Here is a 13,081-nt window from a genome sequence, read left to right as displayed (position 1 = left end):
CCGGAGCCTGGGATAACAGTTATCCTTTGTTTCCTAAATCAGAGCAGAGAGGTTTTCAAATGTTATACTATATGCAGATAATAGGGACCTGTAAAGAAGGAGTGTCCTCAGACAAAGAACTGGGGGAAGGAATGGTGATACAACTGTTAATTTATTGGTACAAAGATATGACTCCCTCTAGGTAAAAGTAAAATTCATTTTCCTCTATCCAACTGCATGGGTAAGGAGAATGAATTTATAAAATCTCAACATGAAAATTTCCCACAAAACCAAAATGAATATTGTTTAGCTCTATCTGAAATACTACTACTACTATGCAATGCACATTATGCATTAAAACAAGTCTTTTGTGGTTGACCTGGAAATCACGCATAATATAGTTTCAACAAGAAAAAGACGTTCTGAGATTCAAGAAATTGACTTTCAAATGAACTTCTGGAGTGTAAGCAGGGGAATAACTGCACACTATTAAATTCCATTTCATGTGGCACATAAGCTTACATAATCAGCCCTGGAAACCTTTGATATCTACACCAAAAAAAAAAAAAATTCCTGAATAGAAATGGCCTTATTCTTAAAACTGTAGTATAGAAAATCCTTACAAAGCCTGACCTTCATAATGAACAAGACCATAACTCCTAAGAACAAAGTGAAACTGCGAATTTATGCCACTTGGTAACCTGTCTGTGCACCTGTTCAGACACTGAATATATACTAAGCCATATTTCTATTATTGATGAGATACGAATACCACCTCATAGAACTGGTATGAGGATTAAATTAAAAAATACAAGAGTGCCTTGAGAACTAAATTTTGGGGACACCTGGGTGGCTCAGGGGTTTAGCGCCTGCCTTCAGCCCAGGGCGTGATCCTGGAGTCCTGGAATCGAGTCCCATGTCTGGCTCCCTGCATGGAGCCTGCTTCTCCCTCTGCCTGTGTCTTCTCCCTCTGCCTGTGTCTCTGCCTCTCTCTCTCTCTCTTTCTCTGTGTCTCTCAAGAACAAATAAATAAAATCTTAAAAAGAGAAAAATTTTGGGGATGAGGATTGGGAGTGTGTATTTTGCACTCAGCACCAAAAATATAATGGTTACTTAATATTATCATTTTTAGTCTATATCATGGTTATTTGCAGATTGTCCTCTTTGCTTTTATACTGTAAATTGCATGTAAGCCTGTGTAACAGCTTAATACATTTGCAACCTCTAAAGTATTTCATAATCAAGGTGGACATTATAAATACATTTTGATTTTAATGATGAAATATTTCTCAGATCAACTGGGCATATTTTGTGTATGTGTACATATTTACATAAAATCTCTCCTGAATATCACTAATCAGTGTTCACCCTAAATTTTACTAATCTCATACCTGAGATTTTGCTCAACGTCTGACTCAGTGTAGTGTTCTTGTTACAGGCAGGTAATGGTATTCATGCGTCCTTTTGCCTCTCTGAGAAACTAACTTGTTCAAACAACTGGCTTAAGTTCAGCCAGTTTGACCAAGGTTTTATAACTGGAGGGAAGAAAGAGGAGATAACCATAGGGAAAAAAAAATAGGTTCTCAGTATTCATTTGGGAGTGGAAAAGAGAGCAGTTCAAGTGTGGTGATAATTAGGTAGTGCATTGCCAAGACTGAAATGAAAATGCACGGTCTTAGACGTTGCCATTAGATATGAGACTAGGCAGCATTCAATGACAGGCACTCCATTTTCTCTACTTTGTCCTACATATTCCTACTAGAATGTCTGCATCTTTATATTTTTTTTGCCTCTCAACATTCAATAAACTCAATAAGATGGCTCATATTACCTTCATTTGGGAAATATATCTATGGTTTAAAAACCTCATCTCAAATTCTTGCACCAAGAGGGGAAACATACTTCAATTAAGCTGAGCCAAGTGTGTTGAAATTCTTTTCCAGGAAGTGCTATTGAAAATGTCACAAATGATTCTACTGACCAGTCTACTTAGCGTTAAGTACAACTGAAACGTTCTGGTCTATCCTGCCTGGAATGACTACTGATTACTTAAACAGTGACTGGTTGCTAGGAGACAATTACCCAATTGCTAGGCTTTCCCTAACTGTCTCCTAGAGCTCTTGAGAACTGTCCACATACTTGTCCCAGAGCATTTTGGCAGCATCCTTCTGCACCTTCTGCTGAAGGCCAGTTAATTATGAGTCTTGTAAACTTGGGTCTTTTAACCACCTGCCTTCATAATAAATGTAGCCTACATGCTCAGACTTGAAAAGCATCATTTGGAATAACTGCTGTTTTCTCTTTCTTCAATATACTTTTCTGAGTTCCCAAACCTTCACCTTAGGTAACCAGAATGGACCAGTATTAGTGACCAAAATCGAAGTGGGAAATCAACTGATGTGTCATGAGGTCAGAAGATTATTTGCATCTACCAGGATATTTGCTAACATATCCTATGACTTCATGTCAAGACCCAGAGAACACCTTCCTGGGTCAGCAGAGAGAGAAGATCCATCGCAGCCAAGCAGGAAGTGTTTGAACCCAGCATCTGCCATATGAGACACCTAAAATATACCCTTTGTTTGTCCTTTGAAAGATAAAGTGTCTTGCTTTCTCCTGGGTGTGTCTTATCCTTTTTTTTCTTTGTTTTCCTTTATTTTGTATGTACAACACTGCTTCATACTTATGAGATGGGGGAGGTTCCAGCTGAGGGTCCCTGTTTTAGTGTCATGCTACCACAACAGACAACCACCTGCATTTTTGTACTTTACTAACATAGCGTAAAATGCACTGCAGAGAAGCTCTCCCTCATTCAGCGAAAATATTCTGGCTAAAAGACATACACTACCTTTTCTTTTCAATTTCGGATACATCGAAGGCTTTGAAAGAAAAACCCATCAGTTTTTGTTTCTCCCCAGACTCAGCCCATGTTCTCCTTGGTGCTTGCTCATTCAGTTCTAAGACATGATGGGAACCAGACCCAGTCTAAGCAGACTAAGAAGTGCAGCTTGTCTGAGGATGCTCTCTCTGGGCATGAGGATTCAGGCAGGTGTTAAAGACCTCTCAGTGAAGCCCAAGAAAAGCACCTGTGCAGATGCTTGGCATCCACGCATTCCTACTAAAATGTGCTGTGTTCTCAGCAGCATCTCTTCAGTCATCCTGAAGGATCTTCTTGCTCACACTCCAGGACATAATGTTGCTCTTTCCCAGGTGTCTGACTGACTGAGATCCTACCTCACCTTTTCTTGTTTTTCTGATATCCTTTGTACCCAGCCACCTTGCTGTGACCCTCTTCTGGTCCACTGTTAGAAGGATCTACTAAGATGGCCTCTTAAAGGAGTAAGAGGTACCACTCAGATGTGACCAGGGCTTACAGCATAATACTCACTACCTGGCCACATCAACATGAGTTGATTGAGTATCACTAGAGCAAGCATTGAGTATCACTAGAATTCTCACTAGTATCACAAACATTTTGTTCATATTTCAGAAGCTTCTCTGGTCCTATGTCTATTAGTTGCATCCCCAACTTACTCAGCCTTCCCAATCCCACTTCTGAGCCTATTGTGTTCATGACATACAGTAAAAACTCCTCTCTAAGGTTCCAGCTAGTTGACAAATTATAGTTATTTACAAATTTCTGTGCTTCTAAAGGTTCCATCTATTTCAAAAAGCAGTCTACTTCTGATAATAACCACTAGATTTATATAATATATATACAAGTACATATATACATATACATACATATATATATGTGTGTGTGTGCGCGCGCGCACGCGTGTGTGTATAGACAATCTAAAATGGCTTGAGAAACAAACCCTATGAGGAAACAACAGAAGTTAAGTGCCTCTCCAACTAATATTTTCTTCTGGTGACCCCTCTGGACTAAGCATAAGTGATAATAATATACAGAACCCCTTTCACTAATGGCAACAAGGTCTCAAACACACATCAGGGTATGTGGCTTAATACGTTCACACACATAACTGATGGGCATCTAGACACATATGTAAACACATACACAACACGCTGTTTTGCAGGAATATACCAGGGTAGACACAGATAGCCTAGAACTAAGATGCCGATCACATCATGGTGTGGCAGATAGCCCAGGGACTGTGCACAGGACATGATTTTTTTAATTTTTTTTTTTTTTTTAGCATCCTGGAGAGTACATATGGTTACCTGCTGTCTTTGGTAGGCAGAGAAAGTTCTTTCCAGGTCTTCAAGATCTAGAATTTTGAAGACCTTTGAATCATCAATTTCGGTCCATACTGTTCCTTCCAGTTTATTCTGCAAATATCAAGTTAATAAGTGCTAGAGTTTATAGTTATACATAAAAAGAACAGACGTGGTTATTTTTTTCAGAAGTGCTGCTCTCCCCAATTTTTCATTCTACCAGATGCTCAAAGTGGGCTGGCTTCAAACAACATGTCATTTATTTCAGCTTTGTCAAGTAAATATCTGAGCTAGTGAGAACCCAAGTCCATACTAGAAAATGAAATCATTTAACAGCCAGGGCTGTTTCCCTTTTCAGTGACAACATAGTGAGCTGCTAATGCTATCCATTAGAGGGAAAATTAGAACAAATGGCTTACCTCAGGCAGCTTGGACCAATTGAAGGATTTCAGGGCATTTGTGGGCTGAGGAATGTTTTTCTTCTTGAGTGCCAGACCCAGTGGAGCACCAGGAGGTGGCATGATCCCCCCTAATGGAGGAGGCCCCGGGGGAGGAGGAGGGCCACCTGGAGGAAGGGGAGGGGGCGGAGGAGGAAGCATTCCACCTGGCAGGGGTGGAGGTGGTGGGGGCGGAAGGAGGGACCCTGGTACAGAGGAAGGAAAGGGCCCCCCTGGGGCTCCAGGTGAGGGTCCACCTGGGACAGAAGCACAGACAGCTCTCTGAAAAGGTAAAAATAGGACAAGAGAAGGTCAGTGGAAGAAGTAAATTCACTGGATGATTCTGAGAGTCTGCAACTCTGCCTAAAATGTATGCTGCAGAGAAATCGACATTTCTGAGAAGATGGGTATAAAGGGGCAGTAAATCAATGGACTTTAGGGCCTTCATGAACTACTGAGTCAGTCCTTTGTATTTGGAAGCTCAGTGCTTGTTTGTAAAGCATTTATTCACATATCTCTTATTTCTTGTAACATCGTGGTTTGGTTTTCACAAGATCAGTTTTCATTTCAAGAAATCAATGTAATTCCCTTTGCTCCGATTAGAGGATCTGTACTAAAAATGCACACTCCCACATCGCCTCTGCTGCCTAACGTACATGACAGCAAAGGGAGCGAGTCTTATAACCACTGTGATAAATCACAAAGACTTATATCCCCAGGCAGAAGCTGTCTGCCTAAGGTGAGGGGCTCTAGGGTAAGTGAGGCCTCGGCAGCTGCCCAGAAATAGAAGACCCAGCCCGTGGCCCCAGCCCTCACCCTGCTGAGCTCGTGGAGCTGTGCTGTGAGATCCGCCACCTGCTGCTTGACTTGCTTATGCTCACTGGTCTCCTTTTCAAGTTTCTCTTTCATTTTATTTAAGGTCTGCATCATCTCTTCCTTCTCTTGGGTCTTGGCATCACATTCACGCTCTTTCTTTTCCAATTTCTGTTGTAACTCATTGTGCTCTACACAAGAAAACAATGGGACATGAAAATAGGGGACTCTTCAAAGCTGAAGTGCTTTCTCTAAACAGAAAATTGGCTGAGGATGATTGTGAGGCTCTTTATTAGGTAAATATTATTTCTCTGTTCCATCAAAGGGAAAGACTTGTGGGCTCAGGGGTGTTTGTGCTCGGAGGGGTCCTTAGATGAACAGCATTATTAGCTACATTTTGTAAAATACCGAAAAAGAGATCCTAAAGTCACAGTTCCAAAGATGCACACAGTGTGAGCACCTATTTGTGGAAGAAAATGGTGCCTATTTGGTACTTAGCTCAGGATCCTGTCATAAAAATGCCCCTTTAACCACTCTAGGGAAAACAAATATTAAAAGGGCCTCTTTTCACAAATTAGAAATGAGAACTAGAGAGGCCATTGTTTATTAGCTAGGTTTCTGGCTCGTGTCCAAAGAGCACAGGACTGAAAGGGAGGATCTTGCTCTGTGAGGAAATGCTGATGCCAGATCGCGTCTGTCCCAACATGGAGTCCTTTCTCCCATTCTACTCTCAGAAGGCTACTTGGGACTTGAACTATCTCATGCTTCTGGCAAATAACTCTTAAAACTTGTGAAAGCAAATGTTATCATCTCAGCATTAAAAACCTTAAGGGCAGAGCATAAGAATCACTATAATCTGGGGAGAAAATATTAGCTCTCAGCTGTAATTTTACTGACTTCCCAATCCTGCTCTAATGGAACAAGGCATCCAATTTAGCCTAATGCTTATTTACACTGCCAATATGCCTACTGACTCCAGCCCTCACAGGAGTGAGAGAGGCTTTGGGAAAGAGGACTAATGAATTTTAGGCTGCAGATTTTTATTTCAAATACTTGGCCCCAATTCCTACTCTTTTTATATAGTAAACCCACTAGAGATATAATCCACTGGGGCAGAGCTACACAGAATTATTAGTCTCTATTTCTGAATCTGATAACACATTTAGATTCTTGTTTTCTCCGTCTTTTACTTTCTCTCTTCTGAGTCCCCCCAAATCAGCTTACAGAAAAAAGTTCAAGCCATTAAAAGCCTTGAAGTTAAGATAACCATCAATACACTTCTGCTTTGCAAATGTGTCCCCAACTTCTTCAGAGATTTGTCTATAAAGTACCTTACTGCACCCCATTTTCCTTCTTTTATCTCCACTTCACTTCTCTTCCACAATTGTTAAGACTTGCCTCTTATGGTCATGAAGCTTTGACAAATCCAGCTGTGCCTCAGAACCACCTGAGAGATTTTAATATCTTGGGAGTCTGTTCTATGGGGGATGCAGGGGGCGGGGGGATGGGTTGGAGAACAGGGCTTAGGAATTTGTTTTCAGATGCTCCTTAGAAAATTCTGATGTAATACCAGGTCTGGGAAGCTGCTGTCAAAGGATTCTCTCCACAAAGGACATCCATTTATCTCTACCTTTCAGGGTCCAAAGAACTTCCTATCTCCTCATAGCCTTCACCCTCTAGTTCATCAACATGTGCCCTCTATAATAATACAGCCTTGCTACTTGAAGCTTTCAGAAAAGAATTTTTTTATAGATAATTAATTAATTATCTATAACACCCCCTCCTTTATACTCCCCCTGTGACCTCACTTTAAACAATCCTGTTTGGCCCTACTGACCTTGGCTATTGTCTCTTGTACCACCTCAGCCACCCGAATCCTACCATAGTCCCTATCATTTACTAGGCAACTGGTATGTGACAGGCACTGTGTTAGAGTCTTTATATTTGTTCTGTCATTTAATCTTTGCAATAACCTTGTGAGTTAGACGTGATCTTCATCTTAGGAGAAGAGTGGAGAAGAGAATGTGACTGCCTACGCATACACAAAGAGCCCAGCATAGTACCTAATGCATACAAGTATTTGACAAGCATCCACTGAACAAATGACTGAAGGACTCTGAAGCTTCTGTCCTGTGTACTCTACTCCACTTGCACATGTTAATCCTCATGCTCTAGACTATACTCCTTAAGTATCACCCGATCATTTTCTCTTTGTTATCATCTCTTCACCCCAAACTTTATAGTATTTCTCTTCTTTCTATAGCAGCTTCTGGAATCTATTAATAAAAATGTATGTGGCAACCTCACCAATGTGAGAACAATCTGAATTCACGTGAGGGACTTGTAAGTATACTTCATGTTTGGCAGTTTCCCTATCAGTGGCCTGGCTTTTCTGCTCAATGGAAAAGGACAAATACGACAAGGGAAAAGGAAATGCTCTGGCATCTCTTGGACCCTCTTTTCAACAAACTGACTATCGGGGTGAGTGCTATTGTGTTTCACTGGCTGTGGCTAAATAACTTGGACAAGGAAAAGGAAGTCAGTTAACCAGCAGAGAGAAAGAGCAGAGGCCAGGAATAGGACTGTTTTCACAAAAGGACCAACTTTAAGTTACTGTTATTTTGAAGGAAACATATCCACTCTCTGAGAGGCTGGCACAGTGATGGGCACAAATGACCCTCCTGTCATCTGATGCTGAGTCTTAATACCAAAGACATGTTCAAATACTCACCAAGAGCTGGTGTATGAATGCATCTATCTACAACAGTGAGTGATTTTCTAGATGATTTTTCTTTTTATAAGTGGTGCCAAATTAAGGTCACGTGGAGCATGGGGCTGCTGAATCAACTGGCCTGAGTTTTTCTTTTAAAATTCTGGTCATTCATGATGTTCTTTATTACATATCTTAAAACCTAGTGTGATTTAAAGAGCAGTTATGGGGTAGCGGGGAGGGCTGGAAGGAGTGGCAGTTAAGAAAATTTGAATTTATGAATACCAAAAAGCAAATGCTATAAGGTCTTCCAAAAAATTTACATAATTATAATAAAAGGATAAAATATTTGGCAGTCAGTATGACAACTAAAATAGCTTCATTTAAGAGAAAAGAGGGCAAAAATGCCTTTATGACATAGAAAAAACTAATGCACTAAAGTAAGAAGTATCAGCACAAATTTCTAAAATATGCAGAGCAGAGTTGCCCAATAACCAGTAACATGCCCCCTTGTCAGGGCCTCATTATTTACCTTTTCTCATCTTTTCTGCTTGTTCTTTCCACTGCTTAACTTCATTTTCATTAACCAACCTGTATAACAGTTAAAGGAGTATTCATTATAAAAAACATAAAAGGCCCATTGCCAAAATACACGCTCTCTAGGTACAAAAAATAGTCCAATGCGAAGAAAATCCTCAGCATGCTTGAAAACCATTTAAACTCAGAGGTCACTGAGATATATTACATATGTATATGGAGGAACTCATATTTGGCCTCTAGAACATTTCAGTTCTCTCAGGTGCTACTTTAAAGTAGGATACAATAAATGTCTTACATGGTGACTATTACCTCACAGACAGCGAAATAAGAAACTTACATCCGTACAACATTCTTTATGTTAAAGTTTTCCAAAGGTGTGGTGTCGGGGTCCTGTCCTTTGTCATTCTGAATAACTATTTGCTGTACGATTCTATCTAGTAGTAGCCAATACTGAACGGTGTTGCCACTTCTCTTGTCTAAAAAAGAAAAGAATTATAGAAAAACACTTCAAGTTGTTTCTAAACTAGGTTGAGTATTTTTCAATAGCAGTCATCCACCAGAGCCACAGACCCAGAGATGTTTACAACATTTGCACTAGCACTTCTCATAGCCTCTGGAATTCTGACATGCAATGATCATTTATGTGACTGAGAGGCACTTTCTACCCCTTTCGAAATGTGTTGCAAGGCATATATTTATTTTTAAAATCAAAGTAGGTGATAATTCATTTCTTTTTTGGAATGTCACAATACCCCCTGAGCTGTGTGGAAACACTTTGGACTGTCATAAAACCAAGGTCTGGAATCCCTGGTGTGCACCCAACCTAATCAGCACTATTCAGAAGACACAGCCCTTTGGATGATGTCCAAACATTCAAAAGCACACATGTAAGTCACAAACACACTCACAAGGCATTTGGAGGCAGTGGTGCAGGATGGACATGAAGTGAGGGTAAGCTTCACTATGGGTCAGCCTCTTCCTGGTCAGCTCAAACATCTGAGTCGCACTTTTTGTGTCTATGTGAACCTATTCCATATGAAAAAGAAATCTAAGTCAAACACCCAATATCCTCAATACCTGCAATGCAAAGCAAATCCAAGGCAAATAGAGCTAATCCTGCCACTTAGGTAGCAAAACAGAACTTTGATTTTGCTCTTTGGTTATACCCAGTCCATGTCAACTTAACATATGTTACACCAGGGAAATTCCATGAGTTGATGAGTTAAATCACAGTTAATTGTGAGCATACATACCAGTTCAAATCTTTTGGCAAATTCTAGCTCATCTTCATTTCGGAGCATTTCAAAAAAATCTAAATGCCTGAAATCCAATAAAAGAGAAGCTATTAAAAAAGTAGGACATACTCTAAACACAAGCACTTAGGAATCAGGACGTTAATACTAAGGCTTTTCCTAAATATTCAGAGATTTCTCTAAAAGAAATAAGACAAAATTTGAATGCCTTTGCTTAACTATGTTCTAAGGAAAAAGACATACTCTGACTGAAATAACAATAAGAGACAAACTTAAAAGCCTAGGATTCCTAGTACATAGTAGACAATTAATAAAGGTCTATCAAACTCAAAACCATCAAGTCCAGATTCTGCTCACAGACTCCATTTATGGAAAAACCTACCCAAATATCTACACTTGCCTGACTGATGAATTAAGACCACAAAATAAATATTCACGCCATTAACCTATTCATTTAAATATTTATTGAGCCCCTTCTATGTATTTTAGACACTAGGGATGATAAGTTCTATGAAGACAAATACATCAGGGTAAAGGCAAAAGAGAATGAGGGGAGGTGAGGTGAGTTGTGTATACACACTGGCTGGAAAAGGTCTGACAGGTATAAGGGAATAAGAAATTTGGACATCTGTAGGAAGATCTTTGAGTGCTGAGAAAAACGGCAAATGCAAAGGCCCTGGGGCAAGAGTATTTTAACATGTTCATACAATACTAAGGAGAAGAGCATGTTAGAGTATATGAATGAGGGAGAAGAATGGTAGAAGGAAAGATCTGAGAGCTAGTGAGATATCTTAGAAGTAGTAAAATGATTGCAAACAAGTGCAAATGAATAAGAGAGTGAAAATTCACATTCATAGAATGCCTATCAAAGGTGCCAAGTGATGCTGTGTTTTATAGTCAATCTTTCTAACCACTCATAAAAGATAGTTGTCATCATTATTATTATCACTACATCACTATTTCTCAAAAACAAAACAAAACAAAACAAAAGTTAAGATTCAGAAAAATTGAGTAACTCGACCAGAATTCATAGCAGGTTAAGATGCAGGACAAGGATGTGGATTCAGTATGATGCCAGAACCCACATTAAGTGCTCTGTACAATATGCTGCTTCTTTCACTGAGAAAGTCTTACATAAAAGCACCACTAGTTGAACTAGTATTCAGGGGCCAGTACCTTATGTTACAGAAAGTTCACAGGCACACACACATGGAAAAAGCATGAACTACCTCAGATGATAACAGTTTGACTTACCTATCTAATGTTGAATTTTCATGTTCCCTTAGTTTATCTATTACAGGTTGAATTCCTAACATCAGAAATTCATAGCGAAGATGAAGTCTAAAGTCCAAACTTTCCTGAAAGTGAGAGGGTAATAAAATACATATTTGTGCTTTTTGGACTACACCGAAATCTTTTTAAAAAAGATTATTCTTTAATACTACATGTTTTCAACAGCAGTACAGAAGGTCCTTACCACTCCCGCGCCTTGGCTTAGCACTGCATTGATGAAGGACATGATGGCAGTCTTGAGACTCACTTCATCTCGATACCGCCCTGTGCTTTTATCCAAGTCATTAATTAATGTCTACCAAGGATACAAATATAAAAACAAAGGATTGAATCATTAGCAATCTTAAAGTCATTTTATTAATTTTTATAACTCAGAAGTAAATTTTAAAAATTTTGTGTTTAGTCAGGATTACATGGATCCAAAGAAAGCCATCTTTTATTTTTCTTAAAATTAGTTCAAAAAACTCTACTTTCAAAATTCCTACCATTACATATGTTCATTTATACATGTATACAAATAACAAAAGACTGTGCTTTGTTGACTTGGCTTACTTTTTATATCTGAGTATAAATATGGTGACATAATCTCACTGTTTATATTGATAGTAAATTAAGAATGGTAACCTGTAAAATTTTCAGGGAATGCTACATTTAGTGGATTTGAAAGATATGTGCTATGTAATGTTTAGGAAGCAGAACCACATTTTCAAAATTCAGTAAATCTAAAATCCCAGATTGATAAACTATTGAAAACATATTCTAAAACCCAAGAGGAAGAAACTTGAAAAGTAATCACCACAGAGAGAAATCTTAAGTTATGTTCCCCCTTCAGGAAAACACCTGTTGGAAGGGGTGAATGACAAAGTGGCAAGGGAGCATGCCCACCTGAAAGCGGGTTCTTTCGCTGGCATACTTCTGGTAGTGCAGCATGGCCTGCAGAACCTTCTTGTGGCCCCCGGGAACCAGGCACACGGCGCCCAAGATTTCCAGCACGGCCACCTTTGTTTTAATGTTCTCTGTGCTCAGACTCTGAGCAATCACATTAATACTCTCAGAGTGAGCCAGGACATGAGCCCGACCTTGAGAGTTGTTCATTAGTGCCTTTATACATCCAATGAGAGAGGTATGTATTCGAGACTCTGAGGTCTCGTAGTCCATGGTCTTTAGAAAGTTGAGAATACATGACAGGCCATCCAAGTCGATGAATCTGGTTACAAACCTGGCAGGAGAAGAACATTAAAATGTATCAGACTTAGGTACCTTTGGAATTTTCTAATAGCCCTTGGAAAAGTTTTGCAATGGCAGGAGAAAGGAAGAGGTATGTAGTTCTTGTAGTACCAAAGAGCTACATTGATGAAGTCTTCTTAATTCCTGACCTCTTCCTCAGCACAAACCCAACGGTTAGGTCTACCAGAAATGTGAAATAATCTCTATTTGAAATAAACAGATCTCAACTGATACAAAGAACCAATGAATGATTATACAGCCACAGTAAATCAGGAACCAGAACACACTCAGAATATGTGTCTTAAGTTAAAGTCATCTGCTGATCCAGGGGCACCTGGGTGGCTCAGTCAGTTAAGCATCTGCCTTCAGTTCAGGTCATCATCTCTGGGTCCTGGTATCCAACTCTATGTCAGGCTCTCTGCTCAGTGGGGAGTCTGCTTCTCCTTCTCCCTCTGCCTCTCCCAACGACTTCCCTCCTGCTCATGCTCTCTCTCAAAAAATAAATAAAATCTTTAAATTAAAAAAAAAAAGGTTATCTGCTGATCCTGTGTCATTTTAACACCAGCCTCTAATCTCCTTTACGTTAACTGTTGACCCATATCAATGCAAGTCAAAGAGCATCCTAAAGCTCCAGGATATTTGTCTGTCAA

At 39.6% G+C, this 13,081-nt stretch overlaps 1 protein-coding gene across 4 annotated transcripts in view; it reads right to left on the bottom strand.

Annotated features, from left to right (window-relative positions):
- DAAM1 (dishevelled associated activator of morphogenesis 1) overlaps positions 1–13,081 on the bottom strand; it is a 166,189-nt gene that overhangs the window by 35,852 nt on the left and 117,256 nt on the right. For all 4 annotated transcript variants that reach the window (XM_026000599.2, XM_026000601.2, XM_026000600.2 and 1 more), the window contains exons 6-15: positions 12,090–12,423; positions 11,389–11,499; positions 11,166–11,269; positions 9,912–9,978; positions 9,567–9,684; positions 8,996–9,134; positions 8,651–8,709; positions 5,412–5,599; positions 4,578–4,877; positions 4,165–4,272 (exon numbers count right to left, since the gene is read on the bottom strand). In XM_026000599.2, coding sequence (XP_025856384.1) covers positions 4,165–4,272; positions 4,578–4,877; positions 5,412–5,599; positions 8,651–8,709; positions 8,996–9,134; positions 9,567–9,684; positions 9,912–9,978; positions 11,166–11,269; positions 11,389–11,499; positions 12,090–12,423 — 1,528 coding nt within the window. The remainder of the gene's footprint in view (positions 1–4,164; positions 4,273–4,577; positions 4,878–5,411; positions 5,600–8,650; positions 8,710–8,995; positions 9,135–9,566; positions 9,685–9,911; positions 9,979–11,165; positions 11,270–11,388; positions 11,500–12,089; positions 12,424–13,081) is intronic.

This window comes from Vulpes vulpes, chromosome 6 (genome assembly GCF_048418805.1).
Source record: "Vulpes vulpes isolate BD-2025 chromosome 6, VulVul3, whole genome shotgun sequence".
In the NCBI taxonomy this organism is placed as follows: Eukaryota; Metazoa; Chordata; class Mammalia; order Carnivora; family Canidae; genus Vulpes; species Vulpes vulpes.
Note: the sequence above shows the minus strand (reverse complement) of the source record. Positions and strands in the feature narration are given on the sequence as shown.